General features: G+C 34.7%; 2 protein-coding genes and 1 long non-coding RNA gene across 3 annotated transcripts; 2 read left to right on the top strand and 1 right to left on the bottom strand.

Moving 5' to 3' along the window:
- The first annotated feature begins 11,086 nt into the window (after positions 1 to 11,086).
- Positions 11,087 to 11,908, top strand: LOC135613610 (uncharacterized). The gene is made up of 2 exons (XR_010487346.1): positions 11,087 to 11,220; positions 11,445 to 11,908. It is a non-coding gene; the product is annotated as an uncharacterized LOC135613610 (long non-coding RNA).
- Positions 11,909 to 12,367: 459 nt separating this feature from the next.
- LOC135615369 (BTB/POZ domain-containing protein At3g05675-like) lies at positions 12,368 to 18,161 on the bottom strand. The gene is made up of 2 exons (XM_065113737.1): positions 16,952 to 18,161; positions 12,368 to 12,739 (listed from the first exon to the last, which is right to left on the bottom strand). The coding sequence occupies exons 1-2, from the start codon at positions 18,065 to 18,067 to the stop codon at positions 12,461 to 12,463; spliced, it is 1,395 nt and encodes a 464-aa protein (XP_064969809.1). The 5' UTR covers positions 18,068 to 18,161; the 3' UTR covers positions 12,368 to 12,460.
- A 3,306-nt stretch (positions 18,162 to 21,467) lies between these two features.
- LOC135615370 (probable receptor-like serine/threonine-protein kinase At4g34500) lies at positions 21,468 to 25,950 on the top strand. Its single transcript, XM_065113738.1, has 7 exons — positions 21,468 to 22,146; positions 23,332 to 23,436; positions 23,549 to 23,671; positions 24,027 to 24,197; positions 24,409 to 24,538; positions 24,610 to 24,819; positions 25,685 to 25,950. Exons 1-7 carry the CDS (start codon positions 21,641 to 21,643, stop codon positions 25,772 to 25,774), a joined length of 1,335 nt encoding a protein of 444 aa, XP_064969810.1. The 5' UTR covers positions 21,468 to 21,640; the 3' UTR covers positions 25,775 to 25,950.
- The last annotated feature ends 925 nt before the right edge of the window (positions 25,951 to 26,875 follow it).

The following is a 26,875-nucleotide window of genomic DNA, read 5'->3' as shown; positions in this document are numbered from 1 at the left end:
CTTTTAAATTTAAAAGAGAAGGGATTTGTTTTCATTTCAACAAAATCAAATATTGTGTGACTAAGTTTGTTAAAAGACCAACCTTACATATTTCAAGAGCACACACCTGATTTAAAAACATATGTGACTTTTGTGGTAGATATTATGACTAGATTATTATTGCTATCTTAAGAAAAATATTAATATATATACAAAATTTGTTTAGGTTCCAAAGAACCCTTCTAAATCTAAAGCTTAAAAGCAAGGAAGATTACTTTAACCTTAAATGACCAAAGTTAAATGGGTATCAAATTCAATCTTTTCTTCCTTGTAGGTGTGTTCTCCGGTAAGAGTTAGGAGCAAAATATATTATCTTGATTGTGGATATTTAAATCATATGATCAGAAATCTTATAATTTTCTTAAAGCTCATTGGCTAAAATGAATGATATGTGTTACCTTCAGATATAACAATAGAGGAAAAATCATTGGCATTCGAAACTTTCATAATAAATTAAGTATTTTGATTAAAGATATATTTTTAGTAGATAATTTGAAACATAATTTGATAAGTATTAGCTATTTTTGTGACAAATGATACAAAGTTAAATTTGAATCTCATACTTCCATATACCAAATAAGAATAGTTTTTTATTATTTTTAGAAGTGATAATATTTACATTATTGATCTTGATAATTTTCATGGTGCAACTTATTTCTTGACATTGTATGATGATGCATGATTTTGGCATAGAAAATTAGGACATGCTAATATAAAATAAATTACTTAAATTGAAACTAAAGAACTTGTAAGAGAAATACCTAGAATCAAATTTGTTAAAGATAATATTTATGATACATGTCAATTAAGAAAATATATAAAGAGTATCTTCAAACTCAAAACCTAAGTATAATTAGATCACTATAACTCATTCACATAGATTTATTTGGACTTATTAATATCATAAGTCTAGGAGATAGTAAATATGTATTTGTAATTATTGATAACTATAGTAAATATCCTTAGATATACTTCTTGGCATTAAAAATGATTACTTTAAATGCTTTATCAAGTTTTATAAACAAGTCCAAAATAAAAAGAGTTTTATGATTTTATCTATTTATAGTGATCATGGTGATAAATTTAAATATCATGATTTTTAAAAGTTTTGTAATTCAAATAGATATGGTCACAACTTCTCCACTCCAAGAACCCCGTAATGAAATAGAGTTACTAAGATAAAGAATAAAAACTTATAAGAGATAGCTCGGATCATGTTCAATGAATATTATTTACCCAAATATTTTTGGGCCAAAGCTATTAACAGAAATATTTTATATAAATATTATTTTTTTTATCTCATATTGAGTCTAAATATATTGATAATGCTCTTAAAAATGACTCATCGGTCATGATAATATATGAAGAGTTAAATCAATTTAAGAAAAGTAAAGTTTGGATGCTTGTTTCTAAACCTAGTGATTATCTTATAATTGATACTAAATGGGTCTTTAGGAATAAATAAAATGTCATGGTTTGAAATAAGTTTTTATTAGTAGTCAAAGATTTTAACCAAGAAGAATGTATAGATTATAAACCTTCACTCCTATGGCTAGACTTGAAGTTATAAGAATACTTATTGTCCATGATTATTTTAAAATTTTAAACTATCTCAAATAGATGTTAAAATTTTTTTCTTAATGGTTTTATTTCTAAAAAAGTTTATGTTGAATAATCACTCAAATTTAGAAATAATATTTACCCAAATCATAATTATAAACTATATAAGGCTCTCTACGGGTTAAAAAATAACTTCATAAGGCTTGATATAACACTTAGCTAATTTTTAAGTCAAAATAATTTTTCAAAATATAAGATTGATACCATATTATTTATTAAATATATAAATAATATTATTTTTATTATTTAAATTTATATTGATGGTATTATGCTTACTTCTACTAATGAAGTCTTATGTGAATCATTTACGAAGAATATGAGCTAAAATTTTGAAGTAAGCCTAATGAGTGAACAAACCTATTTTTTCTAGGCTTACAATTTAGACAATCTAAGTATACTCAAGATCTACTTAAGAGATTTAATATAAAATATTTTAAAGCCATCAATACCTCAATGAGTACATCTACAAAATTATACTTTAATAATGATGATAAATCTTTTGATCAAAAGACCTATAAAGACATGATTAAGAGTTTATATATTTTACTATTACTAGAGCTGATATTATATTTAGTATAGGTCTTTATGCTAAGTTCCAATTAAATCCCAAACACTTTAAGGTCATAAAAAGTATTTTTAGATACTTAAAAGGAACATAATCTTTGGGATTATGATACATCAAATATGATAATTTTAATTTGATTACTTATACTAATATTAACTTTGTATAATATAGAATAGATAAAAAAGTACTTTTGACACTTGTCAATTCTTAGATCATACACTTATTTCTTAGTTATCCAAGAAATAAAATTCTATCATACTATTTATGACTGAAGCCAAATATATTATGATATATATATGTTATGCACAAGTAACTTAGTAAAAAACACTTTGAGACCAAGCATATTAACATTAGACATTATTTTATTTGAGATCATTGAATCACGACATATAATTGGACTTAATAATTTAATTTTATTAAAGGGAACTAGGCCTATTAAATTTTTTTGATTGATGGTACATGGTTTTAACTAGAATATTACATTTGAAATAAAAACAAATATCTTCATTAGTATCTTAAGATTTTTTATGAATATTTTTAGACTTTGTTTAGATACTTTGGACTGCCACCACTCGAGTAGCTTGAGTTGTTATTATATGTATATTCTTCCTTTTTTGTTGATGATAAAAGGAGAATTTGATGATAAAGGGAGAGAATTAGTGGCTCGTGCTTAACTTTTGTTTGTTTTGGTTGATGATAAAGGGGGAAAATAGTGACTCATGCGTGAATATAGAGAATTATGATATCTTACTTGATGCATTTTTGAAGGTTATACAACTTATGTTGATTTATGCGTATAGTTAACTTATATTTATCTATTAACTGATGTTATATATTGATAATATTTGAAATTTAAAACTTGAAATAAATATTATGTTTTAAAATTTAAAACTTGATTGAACATGGATATTTGAGCTTGAATGATATCGATAAGATCAACATATATTCAAGACCAGTATTTAAAAGATATATTCTCTTTTTATTTTGAGTTCAAGTTTATCATAACATTTTAAGAAAACATATAGACAGGGCGAGTTTTGTTAAGACTCCATCATTAATTGAGTATCATCATTAAAATGGGAGAAATTATTAAATCTCATATTTTGATGATGAAATTAATTGATGAATTTGATGAACTATTATATACTTGAGATATGTTATATAGAAAATATTTCAATTATAGACTTGGACCACCAAACGACTAAATGCCGATGAGGAGATTTGGACATTGTGTCCGAAGAGTATCATGTTAAACATTGGACATCGAGTCCGAGGATTGATCGATGTATTGAAGAATAGACATTATGCTAAAGGTTCAATTATCATGCCGGAAGGATCAAATATCACATTGAAAGATCAGTTGTCATGATGAAGTCGACATGCTGAAGGATTAGGCAATATGTCGAAGGATAGAGTGACATGAGGAAGGTTTGGACGAAGAGCCAAAAAATCAAACAATATGTGGGAAGAATAGACAACATGTTGAAAGATTTAAAGATATGTTGAATGAGTGGTTGATTTTGTTGAATCTCGGATTTTGATGATGAAATCAATTGATGAGTTTACAATATAATCTGCGTTTTGAGTGACGCATAACTAACTTCAATAAAAAAAGACAAATCGATTAAAGCAGAAAGAATCGGACATTGGGCTGGACTGAACATGTCAAAATATTAGACGTCGGTCGAAGGATCAATCAACGTACCGGCAAAAGGACTTCATGCCATGAGTTTGGGCATTGAGTCAAAGGATCAAACATTGTGCTAAGGAGATCGGATGTTGTGGAGGTTAACATGTCAATTAGGCAATACCCCAAAGGAGAGTACGATGCACTGAAGGGTTAGACGAAGCGCTTGATGAACCAATGACATACCGAACAACATAGAATTCTAATCTTGTAATCGATTATATCTTAATTGATCGTAGTTAGGTCGTAATTGAGTTAGTTTTTGGTATAACCATGCTAACTCAATTAGGGGCCATTGGGCTTAAGATAAGACTATTTTGGGCCAAGAGAAAGACTCATTCAGTGATCTAAAAGTTGGGTCAGGCTGTGGCACTATTGGTCCAAGCCGTGGAATCGCCAATGACTCAATCTCCAAGACACAATCTTCAAGATCGTGTTAGGCAGTGGTACCACCAGACTGGGTGGTAATACCACCTAGTGTTAATGCTGCAGGTGGTGGTACCACCCAGCATAGGTGGTGGTACCACCAGTACCCCAAATATCAGGGATTTGAATTTTGGCTCTAATTTTTAAAGTCATTTGGGGTCTATAAATACCTTAATATTTCCTACTTCAGAAAGCATGAAAAGTAGAACAAAACTCTATGATTCTAAGATTACAAACCCTATTAGAAAGTTGAGTTCTCTCCTCCATATGCTTAGAGGTTGTTCTAAAGGAGAGTGTGAGGGAATACTTATAATAGAGGGGTGTAAAGGTTCTCTCCTAAACCTATGAAAAGGAAAAAGAGTTGTAAGGGTAGTTGATCTTCATCTATTGGAAAGAAGATCGTTAGTGAACGCCGATGGCCTTGACGGAAGAGGAATCGAGAGTGGACGTAGGTCGCGATGACCGAACCACTATAAACCTTGATTTGCATTTCTATTTTATTGTTTACCTTTATTACAAACTACTTTACTTACTCATTATATTCTTACAAATATTTTTAAGTTAAACATATTTCCAATATGATTTTATCGAACGAGATTTTTGAATCGACGTAACTTTTACGAAAATACTAATTAGTGCCAATTTCGATCCTAATAGTTGGTATCAGAGCTAAGTTTCTCTCTGTTTGGTTTAACACCTAAGAGAAATGATTTTTTTCAGCTTTCAAGAGGGTTACTCTATCATTCATCCTCCTATGTTCAATGGGATGGATTACATGTATTGGAAAACATAAATAAGAGTTTTCTTACTTTCTTTAAACTTTGATTATAGAATATTATCGAATATAGCTTTCAACAACCCTTGAATGCAAAAGCTATGAATGCTTTGGACAAAAATGATTTTAATCGTATTTTGACTTGTGAAACTACACATGACATTTGGCACACTCTTGAAATCACACATGAAAGCACAAGTATGGTTAAAGAATCAAAAATTAATCTTTTTATGCGTAGTTTTGAATTGTTTCGAATGCAACCAAACGAAACCATTGGAGACATGTACACCTGGTTTACGGATATCGTCAATGGTTTGAAAGCACTTGGTAAAATTTTTTTTAATTTTGATCTTGTTAACAAAATACTAAGATCCCTTCTAAAAAGTTAGGATCTGAAAGTGATGGCAATACAAGAGACAAAGGATTTGAACAATTTCTCTCTTGAAGAACTTATTGGGTCTTTAATAACCTATGAAATGACTTATATCAAATATGATAAATATGATAACAACCTTCTAAAGAATATGAAGGATTTGGCATTTTAAACAATAGAAGACTACTTGAGAGAAAACTCAAGTGATGATGATGATGATGATGATGATGATGAAGACCTTGAACTCCTCATAATAAAATTTAAAAATCTTATAAAACAAGAATCAAAGAATAAAAATGAACTTAAAAACAAAAAAATAACTTGCTATAAATAAAAATGGCTACGGCACTTCAAAGGTGAATGTCCACAATTAAAAAAGAAGGTGCTTGCACAAAAGAAGAAGAAATCACTCAAGGCGATATGATGAAACAAGTACATCCAAAGACAAGGAGAAAACCAAGAAAGACCAGGTGGCAAACTACGCTTTGGTGACTTTCAACAATGAGGAAAGTAACTCAACCAAAACCTCTTTATCTTACTATGAAATTATTTGATGCATTTCATAAGTTGTTTATAAATTAGTTAGTAAGAAATATAAAATATATTTCATAAGTTGTTTTTAAATTAGTTAGTAAGAAATATAAAAGGGGGATCATACTTCTCTTTCTAGTGATTTTGAAAATTTTTTTAAAAAAATTAAGCATGATAATTGCATGTTAACTCCTAGCACTATGAAGAGTTAGATTCACTTAAGAAGAAAAATGTATTACTACAATAAATAAAATGATTTTGATTAAAAATTGTGTATGTTTAATGAAATCATGCTTGATGATTCAATGATGCATGATGATTTGAAGTAATGATGATTTTTATGATTTACAGTTTATTGATCTTGATGAGTCTTGTGATAAATCTTACCTTTCGATTCTAAAAGATGATACATGTTTTTGTTTGGGATAAAAGACAAAGGAATACTTATATGAAATATATCACATACATCGAAATACATAAAAAAAGAGAATGCATTATCCTTGAACATTTCTTTATTTCTATCTTATCAATTTTTTAATAAGAGATTGATAAGTCTATTTATGTCATTTTGAATCTCTTGAAAGTGATTTTGATGATTTGACAATTTAAATTTTAATAAATTTTATCAAAATTATGATCTTGAATTCTCGAAATTATAACTTGAAATTCTCTTAATATGAATTAAGATCTTTTACTCTTTATTCTCATATGATTCTTGTATTTTATTAAAGAGAATATTTATCTAAATGAATCATGATTTTTTTCTTGATTTCTTGAAATTCATGACTTAAAATTTCTTTTGAAGATATTTTACTATTTGATCTCCTAAGATTTATTTTTTATTATTTAAGAAAAATTTATCAAAATGAATAATGTCTTTTGGTATTCATATAATCTTTGATATTATTTTTTATAACATAATTTTTATTATGTATAATTCCTTTATATTTATGGTTGTAAACTTTATATGATGCTTAGAGAATTGATGTAAAGGGAAATAAATTGTACCATTGTATTATTTCCCTATTCTTCTTTCTTACAATGACAAATGGGAGAAAGAAAATTACTAGCATCTCATAAGAATCAAAAGTACTAGCTTGAATGTTAAATTTAGGCAAATTGTTAAATCTCCCAAATGCATAAATTCTTCTTATACATTTTTCGGATCATGATTTTGATTTTTTGATTTTTATGATTTGAGTTTTCTTTATGGATCAAGATCATTTCCTATCATTCATTCTATTTACAAAAGAAGAGATATATTAAAAATGACTCATGGATTTTTGATATTTATGACTTGATCTTTCATTTTTAATGATTAAAGTGTTGATGTAAATTTTTCTTGATATCTCATTTGTCATGATTTAAAAATTGATGTCAAGAGAAAAAAATTATAATATTGTATTATTCCCTTATTTTTTTATAATGACAAAAGGGGAGATAAAATTTTTAGCTTACACATCTCAAAAGAGAAACAAAGATTACTAGCTTGCACATCGCAAAGAAAAGCAAAATTGCTAGTTTGTATGTTCTAAAATGGTATAAAATTTACTGGTTTGCATGTTCTAAAATATTGTAAAATTTACTAGCTTGCATGTTCGAAAATGATGTAAAACTTACTAAATTTGCTAGCTTGCATATTGCAAACGAAGTAAAACTTGCTAGCTTGCACATCATAAAGAAAAGCAAACTTGCTAGCTTGCTCATCTCAAAAGAGAAGCAAAGTTTGCTAGCTTGCACATTTCAAGAAGATGCAAAAATATGCTATCTTGCATATATCAAAAGATATAAAAATTTTGTTAACTTTTATATGAAAAGCTTCCTAGCTTGCATGATGATATATATAATGATATTTCAAAAACTTAAAATTATGTTTATAATATAATGATTTAAAATTATATCTCAAAAACTTGCTAGTTGTACTTTTTTTTTATTGATAACAAAGTGGGAGAATGTATGATGATGATTATACATGGTAGGATATAATGTACTTTGATATTTTGATACCATGATGATTTAAAATCATGTATGTAATGATGATTTTATATTTTAAAAATATACATGATGATTTGGTATTATACATGCAATACTTCAACTTATGATAATGATGCATGAAATGATGAAATATTCATGATTAAAATTGCTTTAACTTGAATTCAAGGTTCATCTCAATATGATATAATGATAAGGGGAGTTTAGTTTAAATTCTGTCATCAATTGGTTGTCATCATCAAAAAGGGGGAGATTGTTGAATCTCATATTTTGATGATGAAATCAATTGATGAGTTTAAGATCTAATCTGTGTTTTGAGTGATATAGGACTAACTTCGATCAGAAAAGGCAAATTGATTAAAGTAGAAAGAATTAGATGTTGGACCGGAGTGAACATGTTAGAAGATTGGACGTCAATCAGAGGATTAATCAATGTGCTGATAGAAGGATTTCGTGCTATGAGTTCGGGTATCAAGCCGAATGATAAGATATTGCGCTAAGGAGATCGGATGTTGCAGAGGTCAATATACTAATTAGGCAATATGCCGAAGGAGAAGACGATGCGTCGAAGGGTTGGACAAAGCATTGGATGAACCAATGACATGTCGGACAACATAGAATTCTAGTCTTGTAATCGGTTGTATCTTAATTGGTCGTAGTTAGGTCGTAATTGAGTTAGTTTTTGGTGTAACCATGCTAATTCAATTAGGAGCTCATTAGGCCTACGATGGGGCTATTTTGGGCCAAGAGAAAGACTCATTCAATGACTCAAAAGTTAGGTCAAGCGATGACACTACATGTCCAAGCGGTGGAACCTCTGGTGGTTCTACCCAACACAAGTGGTGGTACCACCAGTACTTCGAAATATCTGGGATTTGAATTTTAGCTCCAATTTTTAAAGTCATTTGGGGTCTATAAATACCTCAATCTTTCTTACTTAAGAAAGCACGAAAGGTAAAACAAAATTATGTGATTCTAAGGTTGCAATCCCTATTAGAAAGTTGAGTTCCCTCTTCCATATGCTTAGAGGTTGTTCTAAGGGAGAGTGTGAGGGAGTACTTGTAATAGAGTGGTGTAAAGGTTCTTTCCTAAACCTGTGAAAAGGAGAAAGAGTTGTAAGGGTAGTTGATCTTTGCCCATTAGAAAGAAGATCATTAGTGAACGCCGGTGGTCTCGACGGAAGAGGAATAAAGAGTGGACATAGGTCGTAACAACCGAACCACTATAAACCTCAGTTTATATTTTTATTTTGTTGTTTACCTTTATTGCAAACCGCTTTACTTGCTTATTACATTCTTATGAACGCTTTCAAGTTAAACATATTTCTGATATGATTTTATCGAATGAGATTTTTGAATCGACGTAACTTTTACGAAAGCACTAATTCACCCCCCTACACCTTCCCCCCCCCCCTTTAGTGTTGATTTCAGTCCTAACAGATTTGTCACTATCTTGATTGATATCATATTAGGTCAATTTGAGTTCATATTAAGCTGAAAGAAAACTAACTCATCATAAAAGTCATTAGGCTAGAAATTCAATTGAACTAGATCCATTAGAAGGCCAAACTAGTGACCTAAACTAGTAGAGTGGTGGTATAATCAAGCCCAAGGGTGGTGCCACATAAGTTAGTTAACATTCACTATTTATACTTTATCAACCTTTTTGACGATAATAGTACTATCCAAAATTCAAATTTTGTGATAGTAGGATTGTTAAAGTCTAGATTTATGACTCATCAAAAATTACAATAATAGTATTAGCCTATATCACCAATGGTACTATCCGTACTTTAAAATTTTAAAGATTTAAATTTTTAGCTTCATTTTTTAAATCTTTTGGGGTATATAAATAATTCGCGTAGTTAATGGAGCATCTATTCCTAAATTTGTGGAATGTTATAGCTCTCTTTTGAATATTATTTGAGTTTTTCTTCTCTCTTAAGCTTAGTTATGATACTAATTTATAAGAGATAAAAGATTTCTTATAAAAGAATAAGTACAAAGTTTCTCTCTTAAACCTAGAAAAGGAGAAATGTTTGATCATAAAGGATTTTTGATATTCACTCATTGAAAATAAGATCACTAGTGAAAGTTAGTACCCTCAATAAAAAAAGATTTGGGAGTAGACGTAGGTTAAAAAAGATCAAACTACTATAAATTAGTTTATATATTTTTCTTACTTATGATTTTTTATTATGATTACTTATATATTATTACTCACTATACTCGTAGCTCTTACTTGCATTTAATACTTAGTTAATCATGTTTTCAATACATATTTTTCTCAATCAAATTTTAAAGTCGGTTATGATCCTAACATTAATTCAAACCCCTTCCCCCATTAGTGTCATTACAATCCTAACAAGTTATTCAACTGATGTGCCTAAGGTAACAAGGCATATAAGTTGGTGTCGTACTGATAGTGACATGGCATTTGAATATCTATCATTAGATCCTCATATAATCCATCCCATTGTGTGTGGAAGCACAATATCTTTTTCTGATGGATAATTTAGCCATGTCATATATTATTGAGGTCAGAGTTATCAATTTCGATATGTACTATCCAATACGAACGATACGTGCTAGTCCAAGAAGATAATAGTACCCAATCTTCTCAATCAAACTATCAAATAATTGAAGGATTGATCAACCCTATAAAATGGATTCTCAAGCGCTCATATTCTCTTCTCAAGCTTAAACTTACTAAAAGAGTTTTAAACTCTTAACCTATAGCCTTCGAAAATTTTTTAATTTAAAAAAAAAATAAAGCATATTCAATCCTAATACCGATGAACTATTAAAATTTTGATCAGTTAAGTTAGTATATTTGTAGAAAAAAATATGACAAATAAGATTTTTAACTTTTAATTATTGATATTCTCATCCTATTAATGTTTTAAATGTTATCTCCTACGTCTTCCACCACCCTTTGATCGGCGATGCGGCGGTGCGATCAAAATTGTGTATGCGTGGATCCTGATATCGCCACGTCATCGACAACCCGAAGCCGCACGAACCAAAACGCACGAGGCCGTGCGTCCGTCGGTCGCGTCAACCTCAGCCGCCAACATCAGTCAAATCCGTGCAGCGATAAAGTCGCCGCCGGCGGTTAGCTTGCGTAGATCGTCTTCCGCCCCGTTCGCCACGCCACGTCTCGGAGTCGTCCCCACGAGGCAGTCTCGAAACGCAAAGCTGGTCACGAACCGGGTAGGAAGTGTATTTCTTGGACCAACGGAGAGAGAGAGAGAGAGAGCTGCCGATGCTCGTCAACGGCGAGTTAGGAAGGAGCATAATTGGGTTCCTCTCTCGCCCTCTCTCTCTCCATCCAAAATTCTTTTGATCTCGCTTCCTATCTTTCGTTAACCTTTACAGCCTGAGAGGCTGTGGAATCCGATGGAGGAGGAAGATCTGAGTGGGGGCTTCCATTTCAGGTGGCATAGAAGTCACTCTTTATTAGCTAGAATTGTGGGAAGATCGCAGAGTTGCCGGCTGATTCTGGAGTCGGCCGTCGCCGAGCATTCGGCGGCGATAACGAAGTACAAGCGGCTGTCGCATTCGACCAGATCACCGGATGAGCGGCCACGGCAGCAGCGCGCGTCTGATGCTCGGTGGCTTTTGGCTCATTTCTTCCTTAGAAAGGCTGGTGAAGTGCCACGGGACACCAACAAAGGGAAAACCAAGAAGAAAGAGAAGAAGAAGAAGAAGAAGAAGAGCTGGTCTTCATGGCTGCCGGACCCTACCAGAAGGTGGCCTGTTCAAGGTTGGTAGAGTAAATACGAAGGATCAGTTCATAGTTTGTCTCGCGGATGGCGGGTTGTGTGTTCATTCTCCTACTGTTTGATTTGTTGTACTGAAATGTTATTGACATGAGAACAAAAAAATACTGATTGGCCAAGATGGGAGTATATTCTACAGTAATTTATTTATACATTTGTTGATTGTTCGTCTCTCCATTTTCCATGTTTAGTTCCATTGCTCAATCCTTAACACAGAATAAAATCATTATCATAATTTATAGTATGTATGCATGTCTGATAAAAGAAAATTGAAGACAAGCAACAATCTGAACCTGACACATTATATAATGCTGATGCAACTAAGCACTAATAACAAATGAGATTATAGTTATGTATTAAGCCACAAGGAACGGGGATGTAGAAAAAGAAAAATAAAATCCTAAAATTGTTTGCATCAGATTGGAATACAATCAGTTGTTTGTCTCTCTCTACCTTTTCAACTTTAAGCCATTCCATTAGTTCTAAATGCATCACCCTCAGGTCTGTGATATATTTTACACAGCTAGTCAACAGAAAAAACTATACACAAATCTACCATCTGATAAGGGAGGATCATATACAAACATATAACAGAGAAATTTTAATTGGAGGAGGCGGTTTGGATGATACAAAATAAACAACAGATCTTGTAATAACTAGTAGTTATTGTTTCAAGGACGCACACCATCATATGGAGGCCTGTTTGCCCGCCGAAACCAAGTTTTGAATGCCAAGATCAAGTGTGGGCAATCATCAATATTACGAGTGGAGAAACTTAGGCACTGCTGCAGCAGTTCTTGAGAATCCGACATTGGCAGCGTGGAGATTATGCTTAAGAATGTTTCTTCCAGTTCCTGGATCACTGATTTTTGACCTGTAGGCATTGGAGAAACAATGTCCCGGCAAACATTCAGCACTGGCAGCCAGCCTCTCACAAGCTTCATCCTCACCTGAGATAATGTGATGCTCAAAATTAATAACTCCAGGTGTAGGGTCCATACATCAGTTCTCTGATAGCCATATCTTAGCAGATGGTAAGAATAGACAATTGGAGCAACAAGGCCTACCTTTCCATGTTGAATTACATCTCAATGATAGTAACACCTAGTAAAATCTAAGTCAAGTTGCATAAAGATATGCAAGCTTGACATAATTGTTGGGAGATATCTGAAGAACATGTAAAAGTATTTAATTAATGCATGTGGTAATATTTGAACAACAGTATTTGACCCAAGATCCTGGTTAAAAACAATTAAAATAGCTAAACGAGTGAAGCGATAAAGCACTTTGCTGCAATTACAGTAGATCATCCATTAATGCGATCATATGAACTGAGTTATTGGATGAGTTCTTGATCATCATACAGAATAGCCAACGGCAAACTTCCATAAGTGTTGTTTTGAGACAGAAATTGTTGTGACAAATTCGACTTTGACCGAGACGAGGGAACAACACACTGCATAGCTAGATACACTATCATAACAACATGATGCCGAAAAATAATAATCTTGTATGTTGTCGTACATGGGAAGCCCAAAAATTTACCCAAGGGCATTATCGTTGAGAGGAGTATTTGAAAAAAAAAAAAATGCCCAACGATGTTGTAGGACAGTACCATATAAATTCAGGGACCAATTAACTTCCACTGTAAGTGGATTACATAAAAAGAATCCATAACATAGGTTTCATAGTTGTTAGTGGCATCAACGAGGAATAGAATTGCCTGAGTAGTCATGTAGTACTCCAACAATGTCATAGATGTTAAAATACTGGAAAAGTTTGTCATGGTAGCTGTCTCACTCTGATACGACTTGCTAGGATATGACCTACTAAAGTATCCAACTCAACAATGAGAATTAGCCTCCCAAAGATGAGAAAAAGAGAAAATTAGTTACTAACTAATGACAATTTTGTTCAATGAAATAAGGTATCTTCCAAAAGCCTTAGAGTTTTGCAATATGATAAATATATAAATGGGAAGATCCTTTTTTTAATTTATAATTTTTGGAATCCCACAAATCCTAGCTAAAGGTGCATCCAAATTTCATCAAGTATAAATCCTAACGGCTTGAAAACCCACCATCCTACCTGTAACCAAAATGTGACTTGAAAGAAAAAAATACAACTCGAAATATGACTATGAAATCAATCTAAAATAGCAACTAAAATATGAACGAAAATAAATAACTAATTTTAAAAAAAGAAGTCAACCCAAAAATCCTTCTCTATGGTTGGTCAAGGTGGGGCCTGATGGGGTTGGGTCAAGTTTAGCCACATTGTAACGTCAATCTTATACATGATTCAGCAAAGTGCAAAAACTTATGCTTGGTGCAAATCAAAATAGTTATGTACTTCACGACTCAATTCAGGTAGTTAACAAACAAATTAATATAACACAGCATTAATTGACACAATTGTATTAATCTTATATCATTTAGTTTTTCAAAGATAGTTTAGTGTATAAGTTTGCAATCATTACTTCAGCACATGAACACACTTAGTATTACAAAATTAGACTTAAGGCATATGAATTTTATATACAAAAGAAGTACTTTGCAATCGAGAAGACAGAGGAATAGGCACTACTACTACAGGTGGGGCCTCACTAGAGTGAGACCACGTTATGCCTAATCCCCAAATCAATTATGCCATGGCATGCCTAATTACAAGTATCAATTGAATAATTTGGAGACCATATCCTAAACACATTTTGGTGGTGTTAAGCCAAAGTTCATTAACAGAGGCCGTCACAGGCACCAACAAGCACAAGGGAGTTGGAAAATTTATGGAGGTTTGGTCATAATTGGTCTTGGCCTTGGCATTGCTTTTCTTAGTTTCTATGAAAAAATAAATGATCAAGGGAATGACAGCTGTCTTCATTAATGCAAGAAGCTGGTGAATACTTGCTATATTTCATATGATTTAGATGTTTGACATAGAGAGTATATATGCATGGTGGCTCCAGAAATGTCAGAAAAGAGAAAAATGACATTTAATGATATCATAGGATTCCAGAAAAATCCTCACTCAAGAAAAATAAGATATGAACAGTGAGCCACGTGAGTGGGTGGTAAGCTTCCATTGGAAGAGATTCACAACAACTTTTTTTGGAGTTCTCTGTTGCTATAGCATTAATTGGATTAAATGTGAATTACAAGACATTCTTCAACTTGAGATGGTCTTAAGAACAATCTGCTATCTAATCACTCCAAAATTCCCCAGTTACCCTGATTTTGACAAGCATGAAGTAAAAAGTGTTCGCAAAGTAGCATTTGAGTCAGTTAGGAAATAAGATTTATATTGTCAATATAAAGTAAAACACAGTCACTTGTCCTTAAGATTATTTTAAATGACATAATACAACACAGAATAGCTCACATCACTCATCTCTACAAGAAATGGGGAAAATATGAGTAGTTTATTGTATGAAAATTGCAATTAATGAATTAATATTTATAAATGCTATAAACGAAGCAAATGATAGCCTCTGTTTCACTCTATTATACAAAGAAAACTGTATCTGACAAATAACAAGATGACAAAGATATGGTTCATACCATAATGGCCCCATTCCATGAGAAACTACAATGCCCACCAATCATTAATAAGGACAATTACCTTGGTATTACGATGATCAAAACTGGAATTATCTACTAAACAAATGGAGAATAAATTACATTTTACCCCCCTTCACTAAGAAGCTTGCCACAACCCATGAGTGGTCAACATAACCATTGTAACAACCTAAAGCTAATATACACAATCATCTAGTCACTGTCCAATCATCCAGCATAAAATCAACCAGAAAAAAATTAATGCATGAGATTTAGTAAAAACGGAAAAAAAATCATCTAACAAAGTCTTCTACCAAGTAGTTGTTTAAATTTTTGTACTTTGAGCTTATATAATATGATCACCCCCAGCCTAGTCTCCTTTTGCAGACCAAAGAGAAGTTCACTTAGATATTCAAGAAAACCTAGCTAATCATGTACATTGTGCTTTGAGGCAATCATATTATCAAATTGATAGCCAAGTTTATGTAATAATTTGAATTTATTTCCTCAGCAAGTCAATTACTTGTTGCATTCACAGACACACACCCAAGAAAACACACGCACAAATACAGAACTCTTAGTCCATTTACTTATATATTTTTCTTAGATGTTGTAATATTCTGAAAGTACATGGATTGATGTAACGACTTTTTAAGTATAAGACAAGAATCTTACAGCTCCTCTGATAAGTTCATACTACTGTATACTATCATGATCTTATGCACATAAGCAAGGCAAATCCTGTCACACTTGCCATTTGTACGTGTTAATAGAACATATTTTCCAAATCCTTAATGACTACTGCATTATGTAATTTTTAGGCAAATATCAACAAAAAAGTAATGCAAAAATTAGATTCACTACACCTCCTATTATTAATAAACATACACTATAACGCATTACGCACTCAGTAATTCTCTATCAGAATTGAAATGAGAACTTCTAAAACTTCCAAGCACCACCATTACAAATCAAGACTTCCACTATCAAAACAGATTCACAAAGTGAAAAATCTAAGACAAGAAGGCTCATAAGTGTTTTACATTTTAGTATCACTTTCCTTACCAGACATAATAAACTAGGAACGTGATTAAATCATCCTGCCTTCCATAGAGACTTTCATCATGAAAAATCCTCTTTATCCACTAATAGATACATGAGTACAGATTTATCTTTTATGTTGCACGTTTAGCAAGACCATCCCTATACTAAAGAAAACTAACTCTCTTTAAGTTACATAAAGTGTTCAAGGACAACAGTAACAACGGTCCTACTATGTTTAATGTTTCATCCTGCTTAGTCATCACCAAATCTTATCCTTATTTTTCATTAATATGCATAAATAGATGGAAATTATCCACTTAATTTGGATGCAGCTGGCTGTGATCACTTTCTTTTCAAGGTCTATGTGAACTTTTTACTTCATTTAAATCAAACTTATATAAGTCATGCTAATTTCATTGATTTCTGGCTGAACATATTATTGATACTATTATAACTTTTCTTGAGCATCCTTGCCCTGGTCACATTTGGTTTACAATCACTTATCATAACATTATTCATAACAAAAAGAGAAGGATAAATTCATGAATAGATCAAGGGGAAAACCTGTCGCGGAGCCACAGCAGTCCCAGAAACAACTGCTTTGGCCACTCGGAATGTGGACTTTATGACCAGCGACAGCAGTCCAGGAGCTATATTCTTCCATGCATCATCCCTGAAAGTCTTCTGCAAGTCTGCCGCCAGTGCAGCCTGCTCACTCCACTCTGCAACTGCAGTGTCGGCCACTCTCAACTCAATCATCCTCTCCACCAGCCAATGCAGGTGCTTTGCATTTACCACGGCAGCATGCAGATTCAACCTCTGCATCGCCTCTCTTTCATCATTGTCACCAGCAACTCTAAAGTCCGGGCTGGCATACTTCCCAAGGTAATCCTTCACCGTCTCCATACTCGTCAAAAAGGCTTGATCCAAAACTCTCCTCACTGAATCCCGAGAAGGGTAATCTCTCAGTAGCTTTGCAACGAAGGCCTTGATGGTCGCCACATTCGGATGACTACGAGTTGCTGAATCAATCAATCCATGTAGCATTTCCTCTGGCACGCTCTTTCCATCCCCTTTTTCCACCATCACAGGCAAAACCCTCGCAAGGAGGTCTTGGGACTCTTCTCGGCGAAGAAAGGGGATCAAATTAAGGACCCCATCCTCCTCCTCTTCGGTCCACGGCACGGCCTCGAGGAATCGCACGCAGGCCCGGATGCAATCGTCGAAGAGGAGCTCCGAAGCCACCGGGATCATCTCCAGAGCGTCGGACACCGAGCCGATAGCGCCGGAGAAGTCGAGGGTGTGAAGGAGCCGGAGGACGGCGACATGGGCGTCGAAAGGGCCGCGGGGGCTTCCAGGGCACGCGACGACCTTGAGGGTGAGGCGGTGACTGATCGCACCTCCAGGGCCAGGGCAGGGGCCGCGGCCGGGGCGCTGCCATCGATCGGAGAGGAGGGCGGCGAAGTATCGGGATCGGCGGAGCGCGGCGGAGCAGAGGTGGAGGTCGATGGAGAGGGGATCGGGGTCGTCGAGCTCGAGGCGGAGAAGGACGTCAGCGGCGGCGGGGTCGTCGAAGCCACCGCCGGACGCGGCGGAGGGGAGAACCTCCGTTAGGGTTCCGTCGGGGGAGGGAAGATGGCCGCCGCTGCTCCCGACGCGCTTCCGTTTCGACGATGACATAGCCACGTTTCCGCACGGCCATAACGGCGACGGCGGGCAGAGAGGGATATAGAAATCACCGGTTCTGATGTCCTTCAGGAATGCGTTAGTTACAGCACCTCGTCGCGGCAATAGTTTCGCGAGGAGCTCGTCAGGAAACGCCAAGTGTCGATGAACGAATCTTAGAGCGCAACGATGAGAGGCGACGCCGCATGCCCGCGGCCTAATTCCCGCAGAATATCTGTGTGGGGGCAGGGACACGTGGGGATAGATGAGAGGCGGATTAAGGCGGGTGGGAGTGGCGAGGGGAACAGGTGGATGAGGTTGGGTCCATCAATTGTTGGTCCGATATGGATAATATCTTCGTGGGCAGTCGTTCACGTGACCCTAATTACTTGTCCATGTCCTGTTAAAGGATGATGCTTTGTGGATGGACATGCTTTGCAACCGGGCTTTTCTAATTGGACAATCTATTTTAATTTGATTTTTATAGATATTTAATTTAACTTAAATGAATCGTTGAGAAAATATATCTGCTCACTAAGCTCTAAATGACCCAAAAAATAATTGGGCGAATTCCCATTTTTAGACTTTTTTTTTTTGGAAAAACACTCTTTATTTCTAAAATTTTTAAACAGTGCCTTTTATTCTAATACCTACAATACCTCCCGTTATTTTTTTCCCTCTTTTCTATTTTGCCTGTGAATTAATAGGATGAATTAATCGAGTTAGAATGTTTTTGCATTATGTTATATTATTTTCAGTAATATCATAAAAATATTGTAACGTAGTAAAAAAACATTTTTATACTATGTTAAAGTATTTTCCTAATATTGCTAAAATTCACTGTATTATACTTTTTTCTATAATTATTAGAAATATTATAATACAGTGTAAAAATATTATAAACATAATATTTTTTATAAAATTTATAAAAACACTATGGCACTATATCATAGTATTTTTTTAGTATTACTAAAAAGACTATAATTTATATCGATTCACCCTATGGAAGATTCATAAAACAATGAAAAGAAAAGTGTGTTCTCTGTATTAGTTACAACCTCTTAAAAACTTTGAATATTCCTAAGTTATTCATTTATATATAGACATATATATATTCTCCATTTATAACTTAATTTTAATAAAATCTTTTCACTCCTTACCTACAATTTATTTTTTTGTTCATTTTTTTTCTTCTTCTTCTTTTCTTTCATCTATTAATCGTCAAAGGTAACATAAAATAATTAAAAAAATGATGAAATAAGATAAACTAAAGATCGAAATGGAGGTAAGAAATAATTTTTAATATTTTATATAATAATTATATACATTTTGTAATATTTTAGGAGACATTATCTTCATAGTCAATCGTATCAATTCAAAAAGTATCATGTTTGAAGTCTTTGCAAATTATCCAATAAAGTACACAGGTGAAAGCTACGGTGAAGGAAAACAAAGGATAAAAATAAAATTAAAGAGATTATGAATAATAAAATATTATTTTATTAATTTTAAAGAGATTATAAATAGTAAAATATTGTGAATAATAAGAACGAAATTCTAAATAGTAAGCTCTTTCGGAAATAAGGAGCACTTCTCGATAAAAATTCAAAAAAAAATTCAAGAATTAACCTATAAATAATTAACTCTAGTATTTTTAATGAATTATGTTGGCAGTCAAATTTATAAGCTAAATTTCAATTTTGAAGAATAAATATAAAATAATAAAAACCATGTATTTAGAAGGATATATGTAGCCACTAAAAGTCTAAAACGAGAATATTTTTTTTCACTTGTCCTAATTTATTATATCTATTTCAAAACAAGCCCAATCTAAGCCATATAGGCACTGCACTCTCTGCATCGGTATAAGTCATACACACACATACATGTTAATATCCTCCCTCACACACGGACACATGGAAATAGCGTCCTAAAGTATCGAGAACATTATTGCAACAGCTTTCTCCTCCTCGAATGCTCACATACGGAAGCGCTGGCCTTCATAGCACCATTTAATAGTACATAGATCGTCTGTCATGTCTTTTCTTTTTCATGGATACTATACATATTGCTTACGAAGAAAACCACGCACAAGATCTTTAATTCATCTCCCCAAATTAATATACACGTATTAACATCAGTCTTATGTCGCAAAATTAACGAGAACGCCACGCATCGTGACTCAACTCGCGACGTCGGAGATAACAGTGTCGACCATGCATGCACACAACACGATGCGTCGTGGCGCCTCTTGGCTGTGGTGGTGCCGCACCGACGCGATGTAATCGGGTTCGGATTGATAAATAACGGGTTATCGGAATATTTGAGGCCTCGCGCTCAGATCACGTGACGCGATCGGCCGACGCGACTTTTCACACCGCTGCTGCTGGGCTCTCCGAAGCACGAAAGTAAAAGCGCATCCCGCTGCGGTGGATACTGTTAAATTACATAAGTACCCCTACAGTGGTACTTCGCGTAAACATCGGATATGGTAACTCGTCGCTGTTTGCTGCTTCTAAAGTCATGGCATCAATAAATTGGCTCTATTTAGTTCCAGGTGGGCCATTATATTATATTATTATGTAAGAAAGCAACAAAATAGCAATGAATTTATTGCCTATATTATTATTTATATGATTGGAAAGATTGCTAATAACTGTATCATCTGAATTCAAAATTCGAGAGAACCTGTTAATGAATTTTATATCTACTCCTATATGATTATTACGTTGTCTCAGTTATGGACAGAAGTAAAAGCGATCGTCTTATTCTCACCTAGCATCACCGTATGCGAACAGAACGACCGACAGTCACACACATTGAAGGATATTTCTGTAAATTCGTTTTGGGTAAAGTAAACAGATCTGTCTCAACTGCAACCTCCGCCCTCTTTAATAAACGAGTTAAACTTTTCTACTCCATTAGTTCTTACTCGAATCGTACCTGCCTTATCGTATAAAACTGGGTGGCAGACGGAACCTGTGGGGTCGCCGGTGCTCCCAGTCACAGAGCAGGTAATCCCGCGGGTCCCGTTGTAAACTTTTTGGCCGAACAGGCTTTCGGTCTTCGAGGTCAGACATTCTCGTAATTCTACAAAGCACGCGACCCTCTTCCTTTGAATGATCATGACAACAAGAAGATGAATAATGATTTTTGACTCACCCGCTTGGCCACCTGCCTTGTGATCGGATGTGTCTGGGGCTCACTTGAACGAGTCTTGGATAGTCCATGGGGTAATTGGAGGTGATCGTGAAAATAAAAGGTGTAGCTCGCTCGCCACGCTTCGTCGGCAAGACAGCAACAAACCCAACCCGACCCAACCCCATATAACATCACTCCCGTCGCTTTCCCTGCAACAGACATTGCTTCATTACTATTACTGCCACCCTTCCTTAAATACTCTCACGCCCTCCTCTCCTCTACGCTACGCTCCAAATATAACAACCACCTTCTCTCTCCCTCTCGCCTCTCTAACGGATACTTCTCACGCTCCACAACAACAACGAGACGAAGGACGAGCAGAAGAAGAAGAGGAGGTAACCAAGGAGGGAGGAGAAGAGAAGGTGATAACGTTGCCATCCGCCGGAGATGGGAGCCGCAACCATCCCCTCTGGCGGATTCCTCGCCGGGAGAACGCCGGTGCTCGGCCTCCCCGTCTACGCGCTCCTATTCATCTCCGCCGCCGCCCTCCTCGTTGCGCTGCTCCTCTTCCTCCTCCGTTGCTCCCGCGCCCGGAGGAAGCGCCGGTCCCCGGCGCTGATCCCCACCTCCACCAAGGAGATCGCCGAGATTCCCACCGCCGCACCTAGTGAGCACGACAAGGGGATCAAGGAGATGAAAAATGCGGCGGTGGCGAAGGCCGAGAAGCCGTCGGAGGTGTCGTGTTCGTCATCGTCGTCGTCGACGGAAAAGGAGAAGCCGGAGAAAAAGGAAAACATTGGGTGGGGGCGGTGGTACACGCTAGCAGAGCTGGAGGCGGCGACGGCCGGGTTCAGCCCCGGGAACGTGATCGGGGAGGGGGGTTATGGGATCGTCTACCGCGGCGTCTTTCCGGATTTCTCGGTGGCCGCCGTCAAGAATCTCCTCGACAATAAGTGAGTCTCTTTTCTTGCTCTACCCTCTCGATCTTCTGCATATAAGATTGCGAGTAGGAATGTTGATATGATTCGGATACAGAATCGACACAACATGACTGATGTCAAAAGTTGAAATTAGCGGCCTTGATCTGGTTTAGCTGTCGATTAGAGCCTCATTTGTCTTGTTTGCCCTTTGGAGTATCAGTGTTCTGGATCTGTAAATGTATTGCTTTTGGAAATACAATTATCTTGAGTTAGTTGTGCTTTCTCTATCATCAGGCAATTAGGTATGAAAAGTAATCTTTTCATCAAATAAATCTGAAATAGATTTGTTTTAATGATGAATGGTACAGCTGCTTATAATGAACTATTTCTTATTATTTATTGTTCCATTATGTATTTGGGGGCTGATCTACTTTTGATTCTGGCTTCACTGGTAGTAGCTATATGGAGGGCACTGAGAAAGATTTACTCAGTGATGATAAATTTTGTAGGGCTCAAAGCTGGTTCAGAATTGTAGTTCCTTAGTTGAAGTCAGCTGATGATGTTACTTCGTTTGATTGTTGATAAACCTTGTCTAAGCAAACTTGCGCTTTGCTTTTTTTTGGCGATCATAACTTTTATTACAATGTCTTAGAAAATAGATTATGTGTTCTACTTTTATGACCAACTCAATAGATGATTTTTTTTTTTCATTTTTCCGTTTGAAATCTACCAAAATTTGGCAACAACATTTAGATATAATTGTTTATGCTAGTCTAGTACTTTTGGTGGTATTTCAGACCCAGCTTCTGGGTTTTCTTGTTTTGCTTCCCTACTTTCTTTTTCTTCTTGTTTTACGGTAATTTATGAACCTTTTTTGCTACTACTATTTTCTAAGAGGGGTCTGTCGAGCCTTAATCGAGAGGAGCAATAAAAGAGGGCAATGCTTTAGACACCTGAAAAATCAGCTTCTTAAAAGAAGTGTACTCACATAAAGAAGAGACAAAAGTAAAAGGCAGTTAATTCAGCTGTCTTTTTTTGAACTTCTTTTGGTTATGCATCATGTTTTGACAAATAGATTACACTATTTAAAATATCATTCCTAATCTGAGTGAACCTATGATCAACTGATTTTTTTTTGCTAGAAAATTGCAAGCCAAAGAGAAAAAAAAGTGTCTCCATGTATTACTCTTGTTGATTCATGATATTGGAATGCTGCAGGGGTCAAGCGGAGAAGGAGTTCAAGGTGGAGGTTGAAGCCATTGGAAAAGTAAGGCATAAGAACCTTGTAGGACTTATTGGATACTGCGCTGAAGGTGTTAAAAGGTTAACAAATCTCTCCAGTGCACTTTATTATTACCATCATTCATTTGGATTAACACAACCCATCATCCTTTCTGGTCCTTTTAGCTGTATTGCATTTCCTATTTTCATTCAGGATGCTTGTATACGAATATATTGACAATGGAACCCTGGAGCAGTGGTTACATGGTGATGTTGGTCCTGTTAGTCCGTTGACATGGGATATAAGAATGAAAATTGCTATTGGAACAGCAAAAGGGTTAGTACTCCCGTTCCCATGTTAATTCTCAAAGAAAATCAGGATAGAAGCAACAATTTTATAGCAGTTGCTGTACGATTGCTGGTTCTTGGTGCACTTTTATTTTTATGGTTCATTCTGCTTGCAAATGTTGGCCCAGTAGATATATTTATGTTAATTAATATTGAATTAAAAAGTGATTGCAATTCTCATGCTCTTTGAAGAAGGTTTAGATCTGAAGTATTCATTTCTGTGATGCAACATTAAAGAAATTATGATGCTTTTCAAGTTCATGATGTTTTGTTGTTTTTAGTGAATCCTCTTTCAGAAATTGAAGACTTTTTGTTTTCCTCTTAAAATGGTTATTTGTTTGCAGTATAGCATACTTGCATGAAGGTTTGGAACCTAAAGTTGTGCACCGAGACATCAAGTCCAGCAACATTCTTCTAGACAAGCAATGGAATCCTAAAGTGTCAGACTTTGGATTGGCTAAGGTCTTGGGATCTGGTTCAAGCTTTGTAACAACTCGTGTAATGGGAACATTTGGGTATGCTTTATCCATTTCACTCTTCAAATTGGCATGCTTCTCTGTCATTTCTAGGCATCAAGATGCTGCTTCTACATAAAACTAACTGCATGTCTCGGTTAAAGCTCATCAATATATGAATATTTTGAGCATATGCATTTCTTTGGAAGAATATCTTGTCCTTATGATTTACAGCCTTTCGCTGTTTTTTTGTCCTTCAATGTTTGCACAGGTATGTGGCTCCTGAATATGCATGCACTGGTTTGCTTAATGAGAGCAATGATGTGTATAGCTTTGGTGTTCTGTTAATGGAAATAATATCTGGAAGAAGTCCGGTAGATTACAGCAGGCCAGTTGGAGAGGTGAGTTTAGGTGGAAAATTTCAAATTGCCTCATGTGTGTACCCACTTAAAAGTGGTTGAACTTTTCGCAGGTAAACATGGTTGAATGGTTTAAACGAACTGTACAAAGCAAGCGTGAAGAGGAAGTGGTAGATCCATTAATTGAGGTTAAGCCTTCACCGAGAGCGTTGAAGAGGGTATTGCTAGTCTGCCTTCGTTGTATAGATATGGATGCTCAAAAACGACCTAAGATGGGTCAAATTGTGCACATGCTGGAAGGAGATGAGTTCCCCTTTCGCATGGTAAGTTTTACATCTCAAAGTCTTTTGTTGATCATCTAAGCCAGAGAGATAAACTTCTAGTTCAACTGCATATATACTGTTACTTTGTAGATCAAATATCAAAGCAATATTCTAAGCCTCATCTAGTTTTACAAAGGCTTAACTGTTTACTACTTGTTTGAGTATTCACCAACAATTTATCATGTGCCTATACTCGAGGACTCTTTGAGATTATTTTATATATAAAGATGAACGTAGTTCTTGCTTCCAAGGTATAGTAGGTGGTAAGAAATTTGCACTACTTATTGAATTATATATACAATCAAACTATGTTGTAATCATAAAGTACTTTGGTCGACTACAGTCATGCAGAAACCTTGTGCTACCTACTACTTCAATTAAAAAAAATAGTAGACTTGACAACTGTCTGCATAAACACTCCTGGCACACTGAAGTTTCATCATATAATTTAGATTCTTTTCAAAATTCTAAATGAACTGAGGTGGCAGTACAGGCATTAGAAGTTTTGACTGAAACATTTTACTGCTTTAGTCTCATCAGTTTCAGCAATTTTGACCTTGAGAAGGAACAGAGATACCTTTCATTTAAGATTGCTGACTTTAGCATATTATGATGTTTCATTTCATAACTATGGATCCTAAAGATTGTATTTGATGACCTACAAACCAAATAAAGATTTCTTGCATTTTTGTTTTCAAATATGCCAAACTATTTAAGTTACAGTAGCTGAGACCGTTTATCAAATGACTGTCTTTTCCATGTTCCTAACAATTCAAGATAATTTTTCGGTTGTGAAGTACTGATCTTGAGTCCCCTCATGGATGGGGTTGCATGTCTGACTTGCAACTTACATGAACTTTTGCAGGAACTTCGATCAGCCAGAGAAGGAACTCTGAGTTCATCCATGTCAGCCAAGTTGGCTCCCCCTGCTAATTCTGAAAGGTCGATGTGGTGACAACACCGAAAGGAATAGTTATGTAATCTGCTAGTGGTTTTGTTAATAGTTCTGTCTGGAACATAATTTTTCACTGATGGTGCTTCTTGATTGTGCATATTTATTTAATTTTTATGGAAAACTAAACTCTTACGACTTAGATGTAAGAATGCATGGGCCCCTTGAGCCGAATTTTCTGTTACTGGAGTAACATTGCTGCTCTACACCATCTCACGTATTAGTCACTCTGCTATGGACGATTAAGATTACACAGCACCTCTCTCCTGTGATCGTCAGATGGCTTGAAGCAAGCATTTTGATGGATTGTGGATTCTGTGGAACATAAAATGTGTAAGATTTTTATTAGAGTCATCTGTTGCTGTATCAGAATTTTTTTTCCCCAAAAAGAAATATATTATTGTGCAAAACAGAAGATAATTCAAGGGGAAAAGATTCCCAGTCTACAATACTTTTGAGGATTGTTGAATCACTTTCAACTAATAGCGATATATATATATATATATCCTCTTATAAAAAAAAGGGGTTAAAATTATTCCAAAAAAATATACACAGCAGTGGAAGCCAAAATAAAGTATTACTTTGGCCAATGAAAACATACAACAATATATATATATATATATATATATATATATATATATATATATCAAACAATTGTTTTATAGAATCAAAACCGAATTTTTGGTATAAAACTACTTAATAATCCAAAACAATGGTTTTTGAATGTTTCCATAAAACTTATTAAATCCACTATAAGAAACATATTAATATGGAAGTGTAATCTATTAAAATATTTTCTGAATTAACCGGTGATTTGGTCTAGAGTATCCTTAACAATTTTAGATTTCTTCTTAACGGGTAAAAAGAAACTTCATTAGATATTGTAACCAGGAATCATAATCTTATTTAGAGGCATAACTAATGAATCTACAATTATGATTATAATTATAATTGATGAATTTATAATTATGCTACAAGAGTTTCATGTTACTAACTTATCTTGCCATTAAGTAAGAAAAATGACCGATGGTATCTATATAATTAATTTTCATAATAATTATGTCCCTTAGCTAAATAACTTTACTTTAATTAGATCACTTTAAT

Source organism: Musa acuminata, chromosome BXJ2-6, assembly GCF_036884655.1.
Source record: "Musa acuminata AAA Group cultivar baxijiao chromosome BXJ2-6, Cavendish_Baxijiao_AAA, whole genome shotgun sequence".
Taxonomy (NCBI): Eukaryota; Viridiplantae; Streptophyta; class Magnoliopsida; order Zingiberales; family Musaceae; genus Musa; species Musa acuminata.
Note: the sequence above shows the minus strand (reverse complement) of the source record. Positions and strands in the feature narration are given on the sequence as shown.